General features: G+C 36.1%; 1 protein-coding gene across 9 annotated transcripts in view; it reads left to right on the top strand.

Moving 5' to 3' along the window:
* The window catches only part of Fam13a (family with sequence similarity 13 member A), a 344751-nt gene that overhangs the window by 93594 nt on the left and 225944 nt on the right, over nucleotides 1-25213 (top strand). For all 9 annotated transcript variants that reach the window (XM_047567594.1, XM_047567596.1, XM_047567597.1 and 6 more), the window contains one exon: nucleotides 11644-11821. In XM_047567594.1, coding sequence (XP_047423550.1) covers nucleotides 11644-11821 — 178 coding nt within the window. The remainder of the gene's footprint in view (nucleotides 1-11643; nucleotides 11822-25213) is intronic.

Below are 25213 nucleotides of genomic sequence, written 5' to 3' on the forward strand. Positions count from 1 at the left end.
TATTTTATTGTCATTTTATTGGGACATTAGAAGGAAAAGTAGATGCTGTTGTCTTTAACTTAGGCAATGTATCATCTTAAGTGAAAGGTCTCCAATTTTCTTTTTCCCAAAGCTTGATTTTAAAGCCAACAGAACTTCTTTATCAGCTTTATTAAGATATAATTACCCAACATAAAACTGGCCCTTGTAAAGTGTACAAGTCAGTGGTTGTTAATAGATTCACAGAGCATACCCATCGCCACTATCTAATTTAGAACATTTTTATGATTCCCAAAAGAAACCCCTATACCCATCAGCAGGCACTCTCCCCATTCCTTCCTCTCCCTACCACCTGACTTCTAGGCAGATGCTAACATTCTTTCTGTCTCTATGATTTTCCTGTTATGGACATTTCATTTAAATAGAATCACATAATATGTGGTCTTTTGTGACTGATTGTTTGACCTAGCATGTTTCAGGGTTCATCCATGTTGTATCCTGTATCAGTACTTCAGTCCTTTTTGTGATTAGTTAATATTCTGTTGTATATCAAATTTATCCATTCATCTGTTGATAGACATTTGGTTGTTTCCGCTTTTGGGGTCCTGTGAATAATATGGTTACAAACATTTGTGTACAAGTTTTTTTTTTCTTTTTTTATTACTGCATATTAATTATGCAGAATATTGAGTTTTGTGGTGGCACATTTATGAATAGATATGTATATATATATAACATACTTTGCTCATATTCACCCCCATTGCCATCTCTACCCTCCCCTTTGCTTCCTCTGATCCCCTTCCTCATCTCTAATAGTCATCTTTTTTCCCTCAGATTTCACGAGAGAAAAAACATGCAGTAGTTGTCTTTCCACGTCTGTCTTATTTCATTTAACATGATCTTCAGTTCCATCCATTTTCCTACAAATAGCATGGTTTTGTTCTTCTTTATAGCTGAATAAAACTCCATTGTTTATATACATATATACTACATTTTCTTTATCCATTCATCCATTGACGGGTACCCAGGCTAATTTGATAACTTGGCTATTGTGAATTGTACTGTGATAAACATGAGTAGGCAGGTGTCTCTGCAGTGAGCTGACTTGAATTCCTTTGGATAAATACCAAAGAGGGGGATAGCTGGATCATATTGTAGTTATATTTTTAGTTTTTTGATGGACCTTCACACTTATTTCCTTACTGACTGTACTAATTTACATTCCCACCAACAGTGTGTAAGCGTTCCTTTCCAACCCTGTCTCCTCATCAGCATTTATTTTTTGTATTCTTGGTGATTGCCATTCTGGGTAACATAGACGCTCAATGTAGTTTTGATTTGCATTTCCCTGATAGCTAAAGATCTTGAACATCTTTGCATATTATTACTGGCCATTTGTATTTATTTTGATAAGTGTTTGTTCAATTCATTTGCCATTTATCGACTGGGTTTTATTTATTTATTTATTTATTGTTACTTTTCTGAGTTCTTTGTGTATTCTGAATATTAATCCTTTGTCCGAGGAACCGCTGGCCAAGATTTTCTCCCATTTTGTAGGCTGTCTCCTAACTCTGTTTTGGTTTATTCTGATGGTTTTCCCATGCAGCTGCTTTTAATTTGGTGCAATCCCATTTATCAATTCTTGCTAGTATTTCCTGAACCACTGGAGTTCTACTTAAGGAGCCATTGCTTGTGCCTGTGTTTGAAGTATTTCCCCTGTTTTCTTCTAGCAGTTTCAAACTTTTCAGGTCTTCTGTTTGGGTCTTTGATCTATTTTAAATTTATTTGTGTACAGAGTGAGAAATAGGAATCTAGTTTTACTCTATATATGGATATCCAGTTTTCCAAGCACTCTTTGTTAAAGAGGCTGCCTTTTTTCCAATGTATGTTTTTGGCACCTTTATCCAGACTCTGTTCCATTGATCTGCATGTCTGTTTTTGTACCAACATCATGCCATTTTGTTACAATGGCTCTGTAGTCTATTTTGAAATCAGTTCGGACTGCGATGCCTCCAGCATTGTTCATTTTGCTTGGGGTTGCCATGTACAAGTTTTTGTAAGTCCGTGTGTTTTCATTTCTCTTGGGTGTCTACCTCAGTAGAGTTGCTGTGTCATATGGTAACTTTCAGGACATGTTTAACATTTTGAGGAACTCGTTTCTTAAGTAGCTACACAATTTTACATTCCCATCAGTAATGAATGATTGATTTCTCCATACCCTTGCTGACACCTGTTACTTCTGTCTTTTTATATTCTAGCCATCCTCATAGTGAAAGTTATAGAGTTTTTTAATAGCAGGAAGATTATGAGCTTGAAGAGAATAAAGAGAAAGGACCCAGAAGCGCCAAGACCACAAAGATAATGTATCTTGGGAACTTAAAAATGAATTGTTGCAAACTGGGTGAAATCCTCAGTAAATTTGTTTTTCCCTGATGCTTTTATGAGTGGAGCATCTTATTTGTGTCAAACTGAAGAGAAGATAAAATTTCATCCAACAAATGCATTATTTTAAAAGTATACAATTTGTATTAATGGAAAGTCAATCCACATGAAATAAATATTGAAAATTAGTTTGGTATCAGTTTGAAGGGATGCCACATGCTTAGCTTGCTAGTCACCTCAGCTCTGCCCTCTATTAAGCTGTGTTCTGAACACCTGCTTTCCTGACCCCATAGAAATAACCTTTTGTGGGAGTTGGTGGAGTAGTGAGGAGTGCTTTACCACTGAGCTACATCCCTAGCCCTTTTTATTTGTATTTTTTTACTTTGAGACATAGTCTCACTAAGTTGCTTAGGGCCTTGCTAAGTTGCTGTGGCTGGACTCAAACTTGCAATCCTCCTGTCTCAGCCTCCCAAGTTACTGGGATTACAGGTGTGTCACTGCACCCAGCTAGAAAAAACCTTTTGTACGGGGTCTGTGAACAATTTAAGGTCCTTAAGGGAGAAAGGGAGGACATGTGAAATAGAGTTAAATAACTGTAGGCTTGCTGGTCTAACCCAAGTGACACCTAATCCATTGAGAGGTCACTTATGGCTGAGCATTTAGTCAGTAATGCCTAGAAAAAAAAACAACTGGCACTAACATGATTTCTATCGAAATTATACATTAACTGTACTTTGATCACTTAATAAAGCACTAGACTTATGGAGAAAGCCAAGCCTTATTAGTTGGGCCTTTGCCAGTATTGTTCAAGATTAGAGTATTATCTTGTGGGAGGCTCCCCTTCCTAAGTACCCTGTTGTTTTTCTAGTCTACTTAGAACTTACATTTGCATACAGTTTCTTCAGCTGTTAAGAGCATGTGTCTAACATCAAGCCTAAGTTAAATACTCCCAATGTTGACATTAGGTAAGATTTTTCACGTTTTTCTTATATTTTTATTCATGCCACCTGCCCCCACTGACAAGCATTCAGCACCCCATAAATATCTACAAAATAAATCTGCTGTGCTACTGTGTGGGTGTCATCAAGGGTTTGGTTTTGGTTATAAGACTAAAAGTATCACCTGTTTGGCAGTTCTTTCTGCAGGCCTTTGCTCTTGCAGACATGGAAGGTCCTTCTGGGAGCCAGAGCTGCAGTGTAAATATCGGGTAATTGAGCAATAAATACACCTCTGTATCTTGCAGAGTCTAATCAGAATGATAAGATTTGTAGTTCCATTAGTAATGTTTAAGAACAGACTGTAATTTATTAATTTTTATTAGTCACTTTATCATCCTCCCCTTTGAGAAATGTATGTGAGGCCTTTGAGACTTTGTCATGGTCACGGGTTGTGAGAGATCTGTAAAGGTGTAACTTTACCTTTTGTACAGGAAAAGGCTGGTTCCATTAAACTAAAGTTGGAATTATGTTGTCTCCATCAGCTTCTCGTCACTTTAGAGAAGCGATTCTGTTCCTGGGGAATGAATACAGGGGTCAAACCCAGTCTGATCCAGTGGAGCTGGCATTTTTAAACCCCACCCCCACTGTGTAAATGCATATTTAGAAAGAAACATAATTAATCTTTTGCTTACTCTCATGTAATAAGCAAAATGTTTATAAAACCTTTTGTGCACATCCTTGTAGGCTTTTTAAAAATGTCTCCCCTCACAAGCCTCCCAGAATTTTAAAAGCTACAGCTTATCATAAATGAATTAAGATTCCCACCTCCTGCTATTCAACAATTTTCTTGTTTATTCAGAAAACATTTCTTAAAGCATTTCATGTGTGAGAAAATAGTGTTAGGTGCTCTGTGATAATGATCATTTCTCCTTAAGGCTGATTACAAGTGTAATTCAACCTCATGCCTGTTGAACAGCAGAGGCACATCAGAAGCGTGGGGACAAATGTCAAGGTTAGAGTTTGGTTCTGTCCTGCTTCATGTACTGTGATGTAGGTGCACCATCATTGCACATGATCACAATCTTTTATTAATGAGAGCAAATGTTTGTTACATGGTTCAGTGTTTGCCCTTCCCCTGGAACAAAAGTATTTATGGTCTTTGTAAGTGCTGAGTAGACTTCTCTGTATACTGTGTACACTGTGCTAATTGTATATTTACATTTTAAATCGAGGAATGGGTCAAATTTAGTTAATGAAGATTCTCAAAAAAAAAAAAACTTGAACAATTCGAAGGGGTACTTTGCACTAATGGAAAAAGGTAGTTCTTGTCCTAGAAAAAGACGAATGTTAAAGAAAATGGTGACTATTTCAATTGTGAACCATCATTTCCATCTGCAAAATTTTCTTAAAACTTGTGGATTCATGAACCGTAGCATATTGTTCTAATTTTTATTCCAGTTTAATTTTAGAAATAACTGAAAATTTATAACATCAAAATATGTTAGTACATCTGCAGCAGTATATTTTGCTTCAGTTTCTGAGGCCCTGCTAATTATCCTTACCCCATGATCACCAAATGAACTTTTTTTTCTTTTTTTTTTTTTAGTCAGGGTCGCTGTGTTGCCTGGGCTGACATCATGGCCTTAACCTCCTGGGACTCTAGCTCCCTGCCTCAGCTCCCAGAGTAGCTGGGACTATACAGTCAGCCCACCTTTAAATGCAAGTACCATTTGTAATCCAGTGACTACCTAATATTCTCTCCCAGCTAGTTCTATAAATGCATTAATTGTTACACATTTTCTTAACATATATTTTAGGGATATAGCTCACTTTATTCCTATGCTAGTTTGTCTTACTGTATCTTAAAAGTGAGTATTATTCTATTAAAAGAATTTCTTAATCACATTTTTTCAGAATTTTTTTATTAGATCATTATAGCTATACATAACAGTTGGGTTCATTTTAACAAAATCATACATGCGTGGAATTTGATTTACTCCATTTTTGTCCCTGATCCTCCCCATTTCCCTTCCCTCTTACCTCCCCTTATTCACCATCTTCTACTCAACTGTTGATCATCACTTTTTATATGCAAGGCATTAAAGAGACTTAAAAGATGGTTAAAAATGAACTTCCAACTCTGAAAGAGCTTGCATATACCAGTTTGCAGATTTTTAACTTTACTTACATATGTCCAATACACTCTCAATCAGACCTTTCTTACAATCTTATTTAAAATCATAGTTGGCACTTTTAAGTTCCATGAGGATAGAGATCTCTGTTTTGTTCACTGATGTATCCAAAATATTTAGAATGACACCTGGCACAGAGTAGTCACTCAATAAATATTTGCAGAATGATTGACTATTTTATACATGTATTTTTCACATACAAAACAAGCATCTTTCATGTAAGAAACGATACATTTCAGCTGTATCCAGAATTCACCCTCATCTTATATTTCACCATGATCAGCCTGTTCAGGCACCAGCCTTTCTTTTCTGAACTGAAAATACTTCCTTCGTTAGTTTCCCTGAATTAAAACCCTGGCCCTCCTGTCTAGACTAAGCACAGCAGGTGAAGCAGTCCTTTAAGTTAGGTCCTGTCACTTCATATCCCAAAACTCTCAGGGGGAAAAAAAAATGACAATGACAGCGATGAGACTGTGGTGATCTGCCCTTCATCTCTGCATCGTCTCCTGATCTCATCCCTCGTTACTCTCCCTGTCCACTGCTGCTTGGCCCCAGGCTCAAGACTTCCATCTCAGGGCCTTGACACTTGCTCTGCTTAGAATACACTTTCCCATTTCCATAAACTCTGCTTAAGTGTTCTGATATCAGTAGGGTGTCCCTAACCATGGTGAATGAAGTAACGTCTCCCATTCCCATATCACTTTGCTTTACTCCCTCATTCTGCTGTATAAGTGCTTCATAGCACTTATGTTACCACTTTGCATATACATTTTAAATTTATGTGTCTATTTCCACATCAGTTAGAACATATTTCATAAATACATAGATTTTGCTTTGTTCAGTGCTATATCTTTGCCATTAGAGAGGGTCAGAAACAAAGAAATAGCACATGTAATATACAATAAATGTACATTATGGATAAAGGTACATAAAACTAGAAGTATTGCTTACTCTCTATGTGAGATCTTATAATTGTGTAATTACCACTGTAGTTACCAATGTGAATACAAGAATATGAATAAATGAAGCAATGTTTGGATATCAGCAATTCCAAAAAAAACCCAGCAATAGCAATTACAGGTTGACATTCTTTCGTTAAAATTTTTTTTTAGTTGTAGATGCACACAATATCTTAATTTTGTTTGTTTATTTTTATGTGATGCTGAGGATTGAACCCAGTGCCTCACACATGCTAGGCAAGCACTCTACTACTGAGCCACAACCCAAGCCCCTAGGTTGAACATTCTTAATCCAAAATCTGAAATCTTCCAAAACTTTTTGAGTACCTATGTGATATCACAGAGGAAAAGTCCACATGTGATCTCTTGTGTGGGGTTGCAATCAAAATGCAGGTGTACTAAAAATAGTGTATGAAATTACCCTCAGGCTATATGTATAAGGTTTATATGAAACAAATGGTATTTCATGCTTAGACTTGGGTCTCATTCTCAAGATATCCTATTATGTTGTGCAAATAGTTAAAAATCTGAAATAAAGAATTCTGGTCCTAATCATTTTGGATAAGAAATACTCAACCTGTTTTATGAATTTTGTTTCTTGCATGCATCAGAAGGCATCCATCTTCATTTTTGGGGGGTTCTGGTGGTTGAACTCAGGAGCACTCAACCACTGAGCCACATCCCCAGCCCTTTTTTGTATTTTATTTAGAGACAGGGTCTCCCTGAGTTGCTTATTGCCTCTGTGTTGCTGAGGCTGGCTTTGAACTCATGATCCTCCTGCCTCAGCCTCCCTAGCTGCAGGATTACAGGCATGTGCCACCATGCCCAGCCAGAAGTCATCTTCTTAATAGACACATTTGTACCACCACTGCTCCACTACTGCTACACTGAGCATTCCATGAGCCTCCTGTGAAGGTACTGAGCAACTGCTATTCTCACACATAGGAAATCTGGTCTGTAGGACTCCTGCAGGCTGGCGTTATTTACCAGGTATTTCTGGAAACAGCAAATGACAGATTCTCAGTATGTTAGCACATAATTAATCAGTGTGAAAAGAGGTGAGGAAAAATGTCACAATAATAAATTAAGGTCTTTACTGTCAATATATTTGAACAAGGATTTGGAAGGTATATTTTAAATATTTAAGGTTCAAGTGTGAGAGAGCTGCTGTCAAAGCTGCTGCTGTAGAGGATCACACCCTTGCTTAGTGAGGGAATCCTTCAACCTGTCTTCCATCGTAGAAAATGGAAATGCTTTGGGGTAGAAAGAAATAGTTATAAGGGAATTCTTTATCAGTTACTTTTGCCTTTTGAGAACATATTTAATGATTCTTCCATTCATGCCACTTATTATTTTGGTAAGCATATAACACTTTGAATATGTTTCCCTTCCCATTACTTGTCGCATTTATTTCATGGAAAATTTATTAAATTTTAGAAATTGAAAGTAAATGATAAAAGTGCTGCTCCTTTTTCAAAGATGTTGTTATCATAAATTGGTATTTTTTAAATTTATTTTTATTGTAAACAAATGGGATACATGTTGTTTCAGTTTGTACATGGAGTAACAGCATACCATTTGCATAATCATACATTTACATAGGGTAATGATGTTTGATTCATTCTGTTATTTTTTCCTTCCCCCCCGCCCCTCCCACCCCTCTTTTCCCTCTATACAGTCCCTCCTTCCTCCATTCTTGCCCCCCTCCCACCCCGCATTGTGTGTCATCATCCACTTATCAGTGAGATAATTCGTCTTTTGGATTTTTGAGATTGGCTTATCTCACTCAGCATGATATTCTCCAATTTCATCCATTTGCCTGCAAATGCCATAATTTTATTATTCTTCATAGCTGAGTAATATTCCATTGTGTGTATATATATACCACAGTTTCTTTATCCATTCATCAATTGAAGGACGTGTAGGTTGGTTCCACAGTCTGGCTATTGTGAATTGAGCAGCTATGAACATTGATGTGGCTGTATCTCTGTAGTACGCTGATTTTAAGTCCTTTGGATATAGGCCAAGGAATGGGATAGCTGGGTCAAATGGTGGTTCCATTCCAAGTTTTCTAAGAAATCTCCACACTGCTTTCCAGAGTGGTTGCACTAATTTGCAGCCCCACCAGCAATGTATGAGTGTTCCTTTTTCACCACATCCTCGCCAACACCTATTGTTGCTTGTATTCTTGATAATCACCATTCTAATTGGGGTGAGATGGAATCTTAATGTAGTTTTGATTTGCATTTCTCTTATTACTAAAGATGGTGAACATTTTTTCATATGTTTGTTGGTTGCTTGTAGATTTTCTTCTGTGAAGTGTCTGTTCATATCCTTAGCCCATTTGTTGCTTGGGTTATTTGTATTCTTGGTGTAGAGTTTTTTGAGTTCTTTACAGATTCTGGAGATTAGTGCTCTATTTGAAGTATGATTGGCAAAGATTTTCTCCCACTCTGTAGGCTCTTTCTTCGCATTGCTGATAGTTTCCTTTGCTGAGAGAAAGCTATTTAGTTTGAATCTATCCCAGTTATTGATTCTTGCTTTTATTTCTTGTGCTATGGGAGTCCTGTTAAGGATGTCTGATCCTAAGCCAACAAGTTGAAGATTTGGACCTACTTTTTCTTCTATAAGATTCAGGGTCTCTGGTCTGATTTCAAGGTCCTCAATCCATTGTGAGTTGAGTTTCGTGCAGTGTGAGAGATAGGGGTTTAGTTTCATTCTGTTGCATATGGATTTCCAGTTTTCCCAGCACCATTTGTTGAGCAGGCTATCTTTTCTCCATTGCATATTTTTGGCACCTTTGTCTAGTATGAGAAAATAAATTGGTATTATTTTGAATAATGTTCTGTTTGATTCAGTGTCTTCACACGCAGCCTGCCATAGGATTTGAAGTTTCATTTCAAAGCCAGAGGCCAGGAGCCCCTTATCAAGCCTGTTGTTGTCTCTTTAAATGTTGAGACGTGGATCAGAGGTTTTTTTTTTTTTTTTTTTTTTTTTTTTTTTGCGGTGCTGGGGATCGAACCCAGGGTCTAGTGCTTCACAAGCAAGCACTCTGCCAACTGAGCTATCTCCCCAGCCCTGAGCTATCTCCCCAGCCCCAGAGTTTTAAACAGAGAACAGGGACTAGACTAATTTTGAATTAGTCCCCATTTAAAAAAAAAAAAAGAAAGAAAAAGGTAAAATAAGTTCATATTTGTTCACTTTTATAATATAAACATATGAGAAATGGTAGTCTTTAATTACTCCGAAGTTAATTATTTCCATTTCCCATATATCCCTGCTAGATAAGATCATAGTGCAGAGAGGAATATGACCACCTAGGTTACATACGTAGTAGAGAGCAGATCCTCATGCAGGAAGTTGTCCTGAGCTTGCTTTGGGATCCTGTCACTCAGTGACACTTTCTGCATGCAACTTTCTGTGTCTTTTCACTTCCGGTCTATGGCATTATGTTATGCACATGTTTTGTAACTGACTGATCTTTCTTTGGATTCTGTTTGCCTGACTGTTCTGTTCCATAGTCACATAATTGGCAAAAGCTGACCTGTCTAAGGAATTCAATCTATATATTATTTTTATGAATTAAACTGTTGTTCTCTTAGATTTCTATTAAAGGGGTAGATTTAGATCATCTCCCTGAACTATTGGCTATGAAAGATTTGTATTTTCCTATGATAGAAAGCAGAACATAAAGGTACATGTTAGCCACTTTACATATTTAAGTATTGGTGAAACAAATCCTCAAAATTGAGGGACACTTTTCATATGTATGCCTGTGACTTTTGACACATCATCACACACTTTGGTTTGATGCAAAATTATTAGGCTTTTGTAGGAGAGTCACACATCAAATTCTAAATGGTAGTAGTCCCCCTCTTTTCCATAAAGATACGTTCCAATGCCCCCAGAGGATGCCTGGTACAGATAGTACCACCTGCAGATAGTATTGTTTTTTCCTATCCATAAATACCTATAATGTAACATAATTTATAAATTAAGCACTGTAAGAGATTAACAACATTAATAATAAAGTAGAATAATTATAACAATACAGTTATTTAGAATTTATGAATTGTTTATTTCTGAAATTTTTCTTTTAATATTTTCAGACCTCAGTTGATGGTGGGTATTTGAAGCCACAAAAGGTAAAATCTCCAATAAAGGGCACGAGTATTTTTGGCATGTTAGATATTAAAGAGTCATTCATTTTGATACTTCTTAAAGAATGGTGACAGACTTTATTCCGTCTGATGGCAGTAAGTAGAGGTACTGCTGCAGTGGGCTTTTGCAGAAGGGAAGACTGGACTCAACTTGGAATGTGACAGTGAAAAGTGGGAATTTTATAGCCAAGGAGCAGAGGTGGAGTGGGGACAGGTGGTGGATGGAAAATCACTAAGAGGAAGCATCTGGGGTAAGAGGCGATTGTGGTGAAGCCTACCTAATCGGAGTCTTGTTGAAGGCAACAGCGTAGTAGATACCATCTGAGGATGGTGGGAGATGTGTTAGTTGCTCAGATATCAAGGGTGATTGCATATCCAGGATGAGGGATTCTTGTAAATCAGTTCTTGGGGACATGTCCAACCTGGGGTTAGCTGCAAAAGAGTTCAGAGGAGACTGACTAGAGTTCATTCTAGGAGAAAAACTCCCAAGATTACAAAACCATGTAAAAATTATTATGTTTCTTTCACTTTCAGCACAGTAACTGATCATTAAGTTCAGCGTCCCTCATGACAACCCAGCAAGACCCAATTCTTGTTTTTTACACACTCAAAGACATTTATCAATGAAAACGTTCACTATGTATTAAAAACCTAACCAATATTTCATTATTGGGGAAAAAACAAAAACTTGAAACATGAATCCATTTTATATATTAAATAAAACTCGTGATGTTCAGAATTTCTTGAATAAATTAGTAATTCTTTAACATGAAAAAAAAATCAAGGGCTGGGTTGCATAGCTCAGTAGTACAGTGCTTACCTAGCATGCACAATACCTGGGATTTGATCCCTAGCACTGAAAAAAACATTCGTTTTTCATTTTAAAAAATTTAAAAACTTCAAATGCTCAAGGCCTATATCAGTCTCTTGGGAAATTTTTTTCTGAATTAAAGGTTTGAATTTATTATATCTACATGTTTTTGTTGTTTGTGAAACATGCTTGAGAACATCTTTTATTCTTTTTTCCCCCCAGATGGCAGATGTGATGCTCAGGAAAATAGCTTAAGAGACTTAATAAAAGAGCTGCCGGACACCCACTACTGCCTCCTCAAGTACCTCTGCCAGTTCTTGACAAAAGTAGCCAAGTACCATCTGCAGAATCGCATGCATGTTCACAATCTTGCCACCGTATTTGGGCCAAACTTCTTTCAGTAAGTTAGTGGAATTTTGCTGCTAATGTCTTCATGTTCCACTTTTTGCTTACTACTGTCTGAATGAGTGGGATGTAGAAGCATATTTTAATCTGAAAAATCAACCAGTTTTTATTGGAGAAGTTCCATCTTGCTTTGGTAGTCTTGTTTTTGAAAGAATTTTGAGGAAGTCGGGTAGATATGCCTTTTGATGAAACATAACTTGTAAAAATCCAAACAACTATTTACAATTCTGGGGATACATTGTATATTCTCTAAAAAGGGCATTTAAAAAAATTGTAATGTGAACTGTCGATTAGCAGAAAGAGAAGGATTGTGATATAGCAATCATTTTAATATTGATGAAGTCGAAATTATTGCTAATGATGGCAAATTATGAGCAGAATATCAGTGTCAGAAAATGTAACAACAGATTCATTTATTTTCTGGATCTAATTTTCTAGAGATTAAACTAGACTATACATAAACTAGTCTGCTTAGATAAGTGCTATATCACTAGCCACAAGAACTTCTGTAAAGCTTTGTTTTATTTTCCCTGTTTTTCTTTAAAGCTTTTTAATTGTTGATATATGAAACATGATCTTTGCAATGTAGAAGCTCTGCTTTTTACTCTTCTATTAATTGCCTCTGATATCAAATACATTCCTTCTAGTGTTCCTTCTAGAGAAAGAGAACACTCTCACTCTCTGAAGATTTTTAAATAGTGCATCTGCTTTTCTACTCCATGAAACTCCATTAATCTTCAGGCTCATTCAGCTGCCCAGAGCTAGTAGTATTACAGACTTCCCAATGTCTAAGTATAGACTATGGCTTAGATCATAGATTCTGGCCTGTCACTTCCTTATTAGGAGAGAAGGTCTACCTTGATAACTATCCTGTTTGTAACTATAAAGATGTTAACTTTTAAGTAATGGTGTTTCATAGGATATGTTATCGTCTCATGAATAAGTATCTCAAACACAGACTCACCTGATTTCTAATCTTATTCAGGGGCTCTATGATAGTAAAAAGCATTTGTGCTTTTTACTCCTTTCTGTACAGTAAATCTTTGGTGACCTACATGTGAGAAATAAAGGTGTAAATAGAAAACTATTCAATAATTTTGAAACCCTAGGTTCTTGTATAAGTAAAAAATGAATTTTAAGTAGAATACTTATTTAATGAGCACTAAACAGATTGACACATCACTGCTGACTTACAAAATTGGGCTCAGTTTGAAATTTCTGGTGACTTGTTCTAATCAATCAATAAAAATATCAAAAAATAAGTTTTTATTGTATGTTCTACTAATTATTATGGTTTTAATTTTTTACCATGGTAAAATATACAAAACATAAAATTTACCATTTTTAAATGTAAAGTTTAGTGATATTAAGGACATTCACATTGTTTGAGCTACTAAATAGCATGTATTTCTAAATTTATGGATACAGAAATCAGTGCAAGGGACTTTCATCATTGAAATATAGTTATAACAGGTAGTATTTATTGAGCACTTACCAAGTACTTTACTTTCTCATTTATCTGGTTGATTTCTAAAGAGAAGGACATGATTTATTTTGTGCTTCAGGCTCCTCTATCTAGGTCAAGGAAAAGCAGACACTTCAATTCCGGAGATCCACAGTTAATCCATAAATGTTATAAAGATTATTAGTGAACCATAATGTTATAAAGATTATTAGTGAAATGTGTCCTTTCAGAGTTAATTCTTTCATCATAAATTACTAAGAGACAAAGCAAAGGATATTTACAACCATGTTTATAAGGGGAAAAAAAACCAATAGTTTTATTCTGTTCTGAAAATGGAGTCTTACTATGTTGCTTAGGCTAGTCTTGAACTCTCAGACTCAAGGGATCCTCTTGCCTCGACTCCCAAGTAGTTATCACTGCAGGTATGTGCTGTTGCACCCAGATGCAATAGTGTTTATGTGGTATTTAATGTAAGCCAGGCACAGAACAGTTATACATTTGCTCACTTGATTTTATTTATTGCTTGGTTGATGAATTGATTGAGTGCAGTGCTGGGGATCAAACCCAGAGCCTCACACTGCTAGAAAAGTACTCTTCCACTGAACTACATCACTGGCCCCTAGTTTTATTTTTAATTTTAAAATACATTTTGTTTCCAGTTGATATATAGTGACTGTGCTTATTTTTGGGGTAGAGTGTGACATTTCAATAAGTGTACAATCTGCAATGATCAGATCAGAGTAACTGGCATTTCTATTACCTCAGACATTTATCATTTCTTTATGTTGGGGACATTCAGAATCCTGTTTGAAGCATTCAATTAATTTTTGTCTAACATAGTTATCCTAATATGCTATAGAAAATCAGAGGTGATTCCTCCTGTTTAACTGCACCCATTAACCATTTCCCAGTCTCTGGTAACCCCTATTCTATTCTCTCTTCAAGATCAACGTTTTAGCTTTCACATTTAAGTGAGAATATGTGGTATTTCCATAACTTATTTCAACTAATATAATGTCCTGCAGTTTCATATTGCAGTAAAGGGCAAAATTGTGTTCCTTTTTATGACTTTGTGGCTGATTCCATGGTGTGTATATGCCATATTTCCTTCATTGATCCCTTGATGGACATCTAGGTCGATTCCATATCTTGACTATTTGGAAGAGTGTTGCAATTAACATGAGAGTGCAAATATTTCTTTCTTATTTTTTTTTTAGGTGATTCAAACTTTATTCATTCAGTTTTTTTAAATTCATTTTTATTGTAAACAAATGGGATACATCTTGTTTCTCTGTTTCTACATGAAGTAGAGGCATACCATTTGTGTAATCATACATTTACCTAGGGTAATAGTTTTTGATTCATTCTGTTATTTCCCCCCTCCCACCCTTCTTATCCCTCTATAGAGTCCCTCCTTCCTCCATTCCTGCCCCCTTTCCTCCCCCTATATGTGTCATCATCTGCTTATCAGTGAGATCATTCGTCCTTTGGTTTTTTGAGATTGGCTTATCTCACTTAGCATGATATTCTCCAACTGGATCCATTTGCCTGCAAATGCCATAATTTTATTATTCTTTATGACTGATTAATATTCCATGTTTTATATATATATATATATATACCACAGTTTCTTTATCCATTCATCAATTCAGGGGCAACTAGGTTGGTTCCACAATCTGGCTATTGTGAATTAAGCGGCTATGAACATTGTTGTGGCTGTATCTCTGTAGTACGCTGATTTTAAATCCTTTGGGTATAGGCCGAGGAGTGGGATAGCTGGGTCAAATGGTGGTTCCATTCCAAGTTTTCTAAGGAATCTCCACACTGCTTTCCAGAGTGGCTGCACTAATTTGCAGCCCCACCAGAAATGTATGAGTGTACCTTTTTCCCCACATCCTCTCCAACACCTATTATTGCTTGTGTTCTTGATAATCGCCATTCTAATTGGGGTGAGATGGAATCTTAGGGTAGTTTTGATTTGCATTTCTCTTATTACTAAATATGTTGAACATTTTTTCATATGTTTGTTGATTGCTTGTAGATCTTCTTCTGTGAAGTGTCTGTTCATATCCTTAGCCCATTTGTTGATTGGGTTATTTGTATTCTTGGTGTAGAGATTTTTGAGTTCTTTATATATTCTGGAAATTAGTGCTCTATCTGAAGTATGAGTGGCAAAGATTTTCTCCCACTCTGTAGGCTCTCTCTTTGCATTGCTGATAGTTTCCTTTGCTGAGAGAAAGCTTTTTAGTTTGAATCTGTCCCAGTTATTGATTCTTGCTTTTATTTCTTGTGCTATGGGAGTCCTGTTAAGGAAGTCTGATCCTAAGCCAACAAGTTGAAGATCTGGACCTACTTTTTCTTCTATAATCTACAGGGTCTCTGGTCTGATTTCAAGGTCCTTAATCCATTGTGAGTTGAGTTTTGTGCATGGTGACAGATAGGGGTTTAGTTTCATTCTGTTGCATATGGATTTCCAGTTTTCCCAGCACCATTTGTTGAAGAAACTATCTTTTCTCCATTGCATATTTTTGGCCCCTTTTTTCTAGTATGAGAAAATTGTATTTATTTGGGTTTGTGTCCATATCCTCTATTCTGTACCATTGATCTACCTGTCTATTTTGGTACCAATACCATGCCGTTTTTGTTACTATTGCTTTGTAGTAGAGTTGAAGATCTGACATTGCAATACCCCCTGCTTCACTCTTTCTGCTAAGGATTGCTTTAGCTATTTAGGGTTTCTTATTCTTCCAGATGAATTTCATAATTGCTTGCTCTATTTCTGTAAGGTACATCATTGGGATTTTAATTGGAATTGCATTGAATCTGTACAGCACTTTTGGTAGTATGGCCATTTTGACAATATTAATTCTGCCTATCCAAGAACATGGGAGATCTTTCCATCTTCTAAGGTTTTCTTTAATTTCTTTCTTTAGTGTTCTGTAGTTCTCATTGTAGAGGTCTTTCACCTCTTTTGTGAGATTGATTCCCAAGTATTTTATTTTTTTCTAGGCTCTTGTGAATGGGGTAATTTTTCTAACTTCTCTTTCTGAAGATTCATCACTTATGTATAAAAATGCATTGGATTTATGAGCATTGATTTTGTAACCTGCTACTTTTTTGAATTCACTTATGAGTTCTAAAAGTTTTCTGGTGGAATTTCTGGGTTCCTCTAAATATATAATCATGTCATCAGTGAACAGGGATAGTTTGAGTTCTTCTTTTCCTATTCGTATCTCTTTAATTTCTTTGGTTTGTCTAATTGCTCTGGCTAGAGTTTCAAGGTCGATGTTGAATAGAAGTGGTAAAAGAGGGCATCCCTGCCTTGTTCCAGTTTTTAGGGGGAATACTTTCAGTTTTTCACCATTTAGAATGATATTGGCCATGGGCTTAGCATAGATGGCCTTTACAATGTTAAGGAATGTTCCCACTATCCCTATTTTTTCTAGTGTTTTGAGCATGAAGGGATGCTGTATTTTATCGAATGCTTTTTCTGCATCTATCAAAATAATCATGTGATTCTTAACTTTAAGTCTGTTGATATGGTGAATGACATTTATTGATTTCTGGATGTTGAACCAACCTTGCATCCCTGGGATAAAACCCACTTGATTGTGGTGCACTATCTTTTTAATATATTTTTGTATGCGATTTGCTAAGATTTTTTGAGAATTTTTGCATCAATGTTCATTAAGGATATTGGTCTGAAATTTTCTTTCCTCGATGTGTCTCTGTCTGGTTTAGGTATCAGGGTGATATTGGCTTCATAGAACGAGTTTGGGAGGGTTCCCTCCTCTTCTATTTCATGGAATAGTTTGAGGAGTATTGGAATGAGCTCTTCTTTAAAGGTTTTGTAGAACTCGGCTGAGAACCCATCTGGTCCTGGACTTTTCTTTGTTGGTAGGCTTTTGATGACCTCTTCTATTTCATTGCTTGAAATTGATTTATTTAAGTTGTGTATATCCTGCTGGTTCAGTTTAGGTAATTCATATGTCTCTAGAAGTTTGTTGATGTCTCAAGGTTTTCTGTTTTGTTGGAGTATAGATTTTCAAAATAGCTTCTAATTATGTTTTGTATTTCAGTCGTGTCTGTAGTGATATTCCTTGTTCATTCCGAATTTTAGTAATTTGAGTTTTCTCTCTCTTTCTCTTTGTTAGTGTGGCTAAAGGTTTATCAATTTTGTTCATTTTTTCAAAGAACCAACTCTTTATTTTGTTAATTTTTTCGATTGTTTCTTTTGTTTCAATTTCGTTGATTTCAGCTCTGAGTTTAACTATTTCCTGTCTTCTACTACTTTTGGTGTTGGCCTGCTCTTCTTTTTCTAGGGCTTTGAGCTGTAGTGTTAAGTTTTTTATTTATTTGTTGATTTTTTTCTTCTTTTGTTGAATAAATCTTCCTCGAAGTACTGCTTTCATAGTGTCCCAGAGATTTTGATATGGTGTTTGTTCTCATTTACCTGTAAGAATTTTTAAATTTCCTTCCTAATATCTTCTGTTATCCATTCATCATACAATAGCGTATTATTTAATCTCCAGGTGTTGGAGTGGTTTCTCTTTTTTACTTTGTCATTTATCTCTAATTTCAATCCATTTTGATCTGATAGAGTACAAGGTAGCATCTCTATCTTCTTGTATTTGCTAACAGTAGCTTTGAGGCATAAAATATGGTCTATTTTAGAGAAGGATCCATGTGCTGCTGAGAAGAAAGTGTATTCGCTCTTTGTTGAATGGTTTATTCTATAAATGTCCGTTAAGTCTAAATTATTGATTGTGTTTTTGAGATCTATGGTTTCTTTGTTCAATATTTGTTTGGAGGATCTGTCCAGTGGTGAGAAAGGTATGTTAAAATCACCTAGTATTATTGTGTTGTGGTCTATTTGACTTCTGGCATTGAGAAGGATTTGTTTGACATATATGCGTGAGCCACTGTTTGGGGCACAGATATTTATGATTGTTATGTCTTGCTGATTTATGCTTCCCTTAAGCAGTATGAAATGTCCTTCTTTTTCCCTTCTGACTAACTTTGGCTTGAAGTCCACATTATCTGATATGAGGATTGATACTCCAGCTTTTTTGCTGTGTCCATGTGCATGGTATGTTTTTCCCCTCCCTTTCACCTTTAGTCTGTGGGAATCTCTTTCTGAGATGAGTCTCTTGCAGCCAGCAAATTGTTGGATATTTCTTTTTAATCCAGTCTGCCAGTCTATGTCTTTTGATTGATGAGTTCAGGCCATTAACATTCAGGGTTATTATTGAGATATGATTTGTTTCCTGGTCATTGGCTCTTTTTTTTTTTTTTTTTTTTTTTTATTGACACAACTTGATTTATCCTTTATTTGGTTGTTCCTTTAGGGTAGTTCCTGTCTTTGCTGATTTACATTGTTGTTTTTCATCTCTTCCTCAAGGAATATTTTGCTAAGAATGTTCTGTAATGCCGGCTTTCTTTTTGTAAATTCTTTTAGCTTTTATTTATCATGGAAGGATTTTATTTCGTCGTCAAATCTGAAAGTAAGTTTTGCTGGGTATAAGATTCTTGGTTGGCATCCGTTTTCTTCAGGGCTTGAAAAATGTTGTTCCAGGCCCTTCTAGCTTTTAGGGTCTGAGTTGAAAAATCTGCTGATAATCTTATTGGTTTCCCCCTGAATGTAATTTGATTCTTTTCTCTCGCAGCCTTTAAAATTCTGTCTTTATTTTGTATGTTAGGTATTTTCATTATAATGTGCCTTGGTGTGGGTCTGTTGTAATTTTATGTATTGGAAGTCCTATAGGCCTCTTGTACTTGAGTTTCCATTTCATTCTTCAAATTTGGGAAATTTTTTGATATTATTTCATTGAATAGATTGTTCATTCCTTTGGTTTGTTTCTCTAAGCCTTCCTGAATCCCGATAATTCTTAAATTTGGCCTTTTCATGATATCCCATAGTTCTTGTAGATTCTGTTCATGATTTCTTACCATCTTCTCTGTTTGGTCAACTTTGTTTTCAAGATTAAATATTTTGTCTTCAATGTCTGAGGTTCTGTCTTCCAGGTGTTCTATCCTATTGGTTATGCTTTCTATGGAGTTTTTAATTTGGTTTATTGTTTCCTTCATTTCAAGGATTTCTGGTTTTTTTTCCCAATATCTCTAACTCTTTATTGAAATGATCTTCTGCTTCCTGTATTTACTCTTTTAACTGTCGATTGGTGCAATCATTTAATGCCTGCATTTGCCCTTTCATCTCATCTTTCAATGCCTGCATTTGCTCTTTCATCTCCTCGTTTGCTTCCTTGATCGTTTTGATTATGTACATTCTGAACTCCCTTTCTGTCATTGGATATTATTGCTATACCATCTAGGTTTGTTTGAGACATTTTCTTCCCTTGTTTTCTCATATTGTTCAGGTATCTACCCCTCTAGTAGTGAAACTCTGGGATATTGCAGATTTCCTCTATTGACTAATACTGTCTCTGTAGATTTCCAGTAACTCAACTCTTAGCCTTCAGTAGCCTGAAGTCTTGGAGTAACTTGATAACATGGTGCTCCACTAGGAAGCTGGCCTTCTACGGTTGGTGGCCTTCAGGTGGGGTATATTTCCTGGTGGCTCCGGGTTGGTCTGGAGTCTCTCAATACCTCCTCTTCCTGGCTTCTGGGTCTTGTCAAAGGTCCTCTAGCCTCCTGTCGGTGTCTCAGGAAGGGAGTTGCCCTTCCAATGATGATGGCCACGCCCTCAGGAATAATTCAAAATGCCTGCACCAGCCTATAAAGAAGACTCTGGCTAACTCTATGATGGCAACAAACCTCCTTGTGGTGGTCAGGCGGGGTTGTTCAGTGATGGTGTCTGTCTTTGGCCTGGTGTTTGGGCAGGTTGGCTCCCCGCCACCCAGCTCTGCAAGGCAGGTGGGTTGGGTGCCCGCCTGCTATGTCCGCGATGCAAGCGGCCTGACTTGCCCATCAGCTTGCTCCACAACTACGACCAACCAGTGATGGCACAGACCTAGGTGCAGGGGTCAGGCGAGGTTGCTCAGTTATGACGTCTGTCCTTGGCCTGCCGGCCGAGCTGGTTATCTACCTGCCGCCTATCTCCGCAGGGTAAGCGGCCTCACCCTGCAGCTCGCTCAGCGACTGGCACCAACCAGTGATGGCACCGACCTAGGTGCTACAAATATTTCTTTGACATGTTAATTTCATTCATTTGGGATATATACCAAATTAGGATGGCTAGCTCATATGGTAGTCCTATCTTTCATTTTTTGAGGAACCTTCATACTCTTCCATAAATGGTTGTACTATTTGCAATTCCACCAGCAGCATATGATCGTTCCCCTTTCTCCACATCCTTGCCAGCATTTGTTATTTTTGATAATATTTGCATTTCCCTAATAGTGATGCTGAGCATTTTTTCAAATATTTGTTCGCCATTTGTATATCTTTCTCTTAACAAATATCTATTCAAGTCATTAGTGTATTTTTGAATCAGATTATTTGTATTTTTGCTGTTGAATTATTTGAGTTCTTTATTCTGGAAATTAATCCCTTTTTAGATGAATTTGGAAATATTTTTTCACATTCCACCAATTATCCCTTCCCTCTCCCTCTCTCTCTCTCTCTCCCTCTCTCTCTCTTTCTCTATACTGAAGATGGAACCTAGGGGAACCTAAGCTGTATCTTCAGGCCGTTTTAAATTTTTTTATTTTGAGACAGGATCTTCCTAAGTTGCTGAGGCTGACCTGGAACTTGGAATTTTCTTGTCTCAGACTTCCCAGGTGCTGGAATTACAGTCATGTGCCACTGTGCCTGGCATCTCTTTACCCTCTTGCTTGTGTCCTTTGCTGTGCAACAGCTTTTTAGTTTGATCTATCACAGTGATCAATTCTTTGCATTTGTTGCCTTTGCTTTTTTTGTCATATCCAAAAAAGTTTTAACCAGATCAATAATGCCCAATGTTTCTTTGCACATGAATATCCAGTTTTCCCAGCACAATTCAATGAAAAAACTTTTCTTTCTGCAGCGTGTTTTTTCTTCCTTTGTTAAAAACCAGTTGGCTGTACATCCTCGGGTTTATTCGTAGATTCTCTATCCTGTTCCATAGGTCTATGTGTCTGTTTCTACACCAGATACTATAGCTTCATAGTAGATTTTGTGGTTGGGTATTATAATGCCTCCAACTTTGTTCCTTTTTCCCAGAATCTCTTTGGGTATTTGGGATCTTCTGTGTTTCTGTAAATTTTAGGAATTCTGTTAAGAATGTCACTGGTGGGCTGGGGAGATAGCTCAGTTGGTAGAGTACTTGTTTTGCAAGCACAAGTCCCTGAGTTTGATCCCCAGCACCACAAAAAAAAAAAAAAAAAAAAAAAAAGAATGTCACTGGTATTTTGATAGGAATGACATTGAATCTGTAGATCACTTTGTGTACATTTTAGCAATGGTAGTTCTAATCCATGAACACAAGATGTGTTTCTGATTTGTTTGTTTTTTGTATCCTCTTCAATTTTACTGGTGTTTTATAATTTTCATTGTAGAAATCAATCACTTCTTTGGTTAAATCTATTTCTAGGTGTTCTTTGTTTTGTTTTTTTAAATATTGTGAATGGGACTGGTTTCTTGGTTTCTTTTTCAGAAGTATCATTATAGGTGTATAGAAAAAGCTACTGGTTTTTTTATATTGATAGTGTATCTCTGTGACCTTACTAAATTTATTTATCAGTTCTGAAAGTTTTTTGGTGATGTCTTTTGGTTTTTCTATGTATAAAATAATGTCATCTGTTTAACAGAGATGATTTGACTTCCTTCCTTTCTATTTGTATCTCTTTCATTCCTTTTTGTACATTTGGGGTGTGTGTGTGTGTGTGTGTGTGTGTGTGTGTGTTTGTGTGTGTTCCTAGGGCTCAAACCCAAGAGGCAAATGCTCTGTCACTAAGATACATCCCAGGCTTCTTTTATTTCTTTCTCTTGCCTAATTGCCAAGACTAAGACTTCTAGTACTGTGTTGAATAGGAATGGTGAAAGTGGACATTATTTTATTGTTACGATCTTAGCAGAAACCCTTTCAGATTTTATCCCATTCAGTATGATGTTGGCTGTGGGTTTGTCCAGTAGAACCTCATTGTGTGGATGTATGTTTTTTGAGAACTTCTTTAGCATGAAGGGATAGTGTATTTCATTAAATGCTTTTCCTGAGTCTACTGAGATGATCATGTGACTTTTGTCCTTTCTGTTCTGTGATGTATTATGTTTGCCAATTTGCTCATGTTGAGCCATCCTTGTGCCCATGGGATAAATACCACTTGATCATAGCACATAATCTTTTTTACGTGCTGTCGGATTCAATTTGCTGTATTGTGTTGGGAATATCTGCTTCTATGTTCTTCAGGGAGAGTGCGCTGTAATTTTCCCATTGTGTCCCTGTCTGGTTTGGTATCAGTGTAATGTTGGCTTCTAGAATGAGTTTGAAAAGATTCTCTCCCTTCAATTATATGGAATATTCTGGGAAGACAGTTTTGCTTTAAAGTTTTAATAAAATTTGCAGTAAAGCTCTCTGGTCCTGAACTTTTCTTTTTTCTTACTGATTCAATCTTGTTATTTGTTAGTGGTCTACTCTGATTTTCTTAATCATCAGTTTTAGTAGATTATATGTGTCTAGAAGTTTATCCATTTCTTCTAAGTCTTTCAGTTTGTTGGTGTATCATTGATTATAAGTCCTTAGTGATCCTTTGTCTTTGATGTTATCAGTTATAATGTCTCTTTTTTTCATCTCTGATTTTATTTATGTGGATCTTTTTATATTTCTTGATTAGTCTAGCTAAAGAGTTTTTTGTTTTATTTCTTAAAAAACTATAGTGATTTACTTATTTGTTTGTTTGGTATCTATGTTACTTATTTCTACTCCAATCTTTGTTATTTTTTTTCTTACTACTAATTTTGGTTTTGGTGTATTCTGACCTTTCTAGTTTTAGTTGAGTCATTAGGTTGTTTATTGGAATATTTTTTTTAAATGTAAGTACTTATTGTTCTGAATCTCCCTCTACTACTGCTTTTGCTGAATCTCAACATTTAGGATATGTTGTGATCTCATTTTCATTTGTTTCAAGAAAATTCTTATTTTCCCTTTGAATTTCTTCCTAAGCCCATTGGTGACTCAAGAGGATGTTGTTTAATGTCCATGTTTCTAGAACTTCTTAAGTTCTTGTTGTTGATATATAGTTTTATTCCATTGTGGTTAGAGAAGATTCATGCAGTGTTTCCAGTTTTTTGAGACTTGTTTTGAGGCTTAACAGTCAGCTATCCTGGAGAATGTTCCATGTGCTGATGAGAAGAGTGTATATTCTGCAGCTGTTGGATGGAGTGTTGTGTGCATGTTTGTTCAGCCCATTGGGTCTGCAATATAGCTCAATGTTTCTTCGTTGATCTGCCCATTGATGAAAGTGTGGTGTTATATTCATCAACTGTTATTGCATTAAAGTCTCTCCTTTTAGACCTGATAATACTTGCCTTATGTAATTGAGTGCTCCAGAGTTGTGTGCCTCTATAATTTACAATTGTTATTTCCTTCTGTTGAATTAATCCCTTTATTGTTATAGAGTGACATTCTTCATCTCTTTTCAAGGTTTTTGACTTAAAGTCTATTTCTCTGACATAAATATAGCTACTCATGCTTGCTTTTGGTTTCTGTTCTCATGGCACATTTTTTCCATCCCTTTACTTTCAGCCCATGTGTGTCTTTACTAATGAGGTAAGATTTTAGGTGGCATCATATCATTGAGTCTTTTTCTTAATTTATTCAGCCGATCTATAACTTTTAATTAAGAATTTAGTCCATTTAAATTCAACATTATTGCTGATAAGTAAATAAAGATAACTTTTCTTGCTTTTTAGTTGTTTTAGCTTGTTTGTATATGCTGTTTCTTTATTCCTCTCTTGCTGTTCCCCTTTATAGTTTAGAGTTTTCTGCATGGACCAGGTTTGACCCTCTCTTTTTCTCTGCTGTGCATCTGAACTAGTGAGTTCATATTTCTGTGTGCTCTTTGTGTAGTCGTTTCCGGCCTTCCGCTTCTAGGATTGGAAGGAACCCTGAATCATTTCGTACAGGCCTTTCTGGTGGTGATGAATTTCTTCAGGTTTTGCTTGTCCTAAAAAGACCAGATTTCATTTTAATGTCTGAAGAATAGTCTTTCTGAGCATAACATCCTTGATTGTAGTTTCTTTCCTTTACATTTTGAATATATCATCCCATTCTCTCCTGACCTTCTCTGTATTGAGAGATATGATCTTGGTCTCTTGGGCATTTCTGATATGTGACTGAATGCTTTTTTCTTGCTGTTTTTTATGATTCTCTTTGTCTTGTACTTTTGACAGTTTCATTATAATATGTTTTAGAGGAGATCTTTTTTTGGCTGTATCAATTAGGGGTCCTCTGAGCTTCCTGGACCATGAAGTCCCTATCTTTCTCATAATTTGGAGAGTTTTCAGCAGTTATTTTATTGAATAAGTTTTTCATGACTTCTAGCTTCGCTTTCCTTCTGGAACACCCATAATATAAAAATTTACTTGCTTAATTGTGTCCCATAAATCTAAAAAGTTTTCTTCATTCTCTAATATTTTTGCCTGTTTATTCCACTGGGTTATTTTAAAAAACTTGTCTTCAGACTCAGAAATTATTTATTGTACCTGATCAATTCTGTGGTGGAGACTCATAACTGTAATTTTTTAAATTTCATTTATTGAATTCTTTAGCTCCAGAATTTTTGTTTTGTTCTGTTTTATGATCTGTATCTGTGGAACTTCTCATTTCTTGAATTGTCTTTCTAATCCCATTGAATTGTGTGTCTGTATTTCTTGTATCGTTAAATTTCCTCGATCATTATTTTGAATTTTTTTCAGCCAATTTTTCAGTTTCCTTTTCTTTGGAGGCTGTTGCTAGAATCACTGTGTTTCTGTTATCTTGTTTAT

This window comes from Sciurus carolinensis, chromosome 10, assembly GCF_902686445.1.
Source record: "Sciurus carolinensis chromosome 10, mSciCar1.2, whole genome shotgun sequence".
NCBI classification, from domain to species: domain Eukaryota; kingdom Metazoa; phylum Chordata; class Mammalia; order Rodentia; family Sciuridae; genus Sciurus; species Sciurus carolinensis.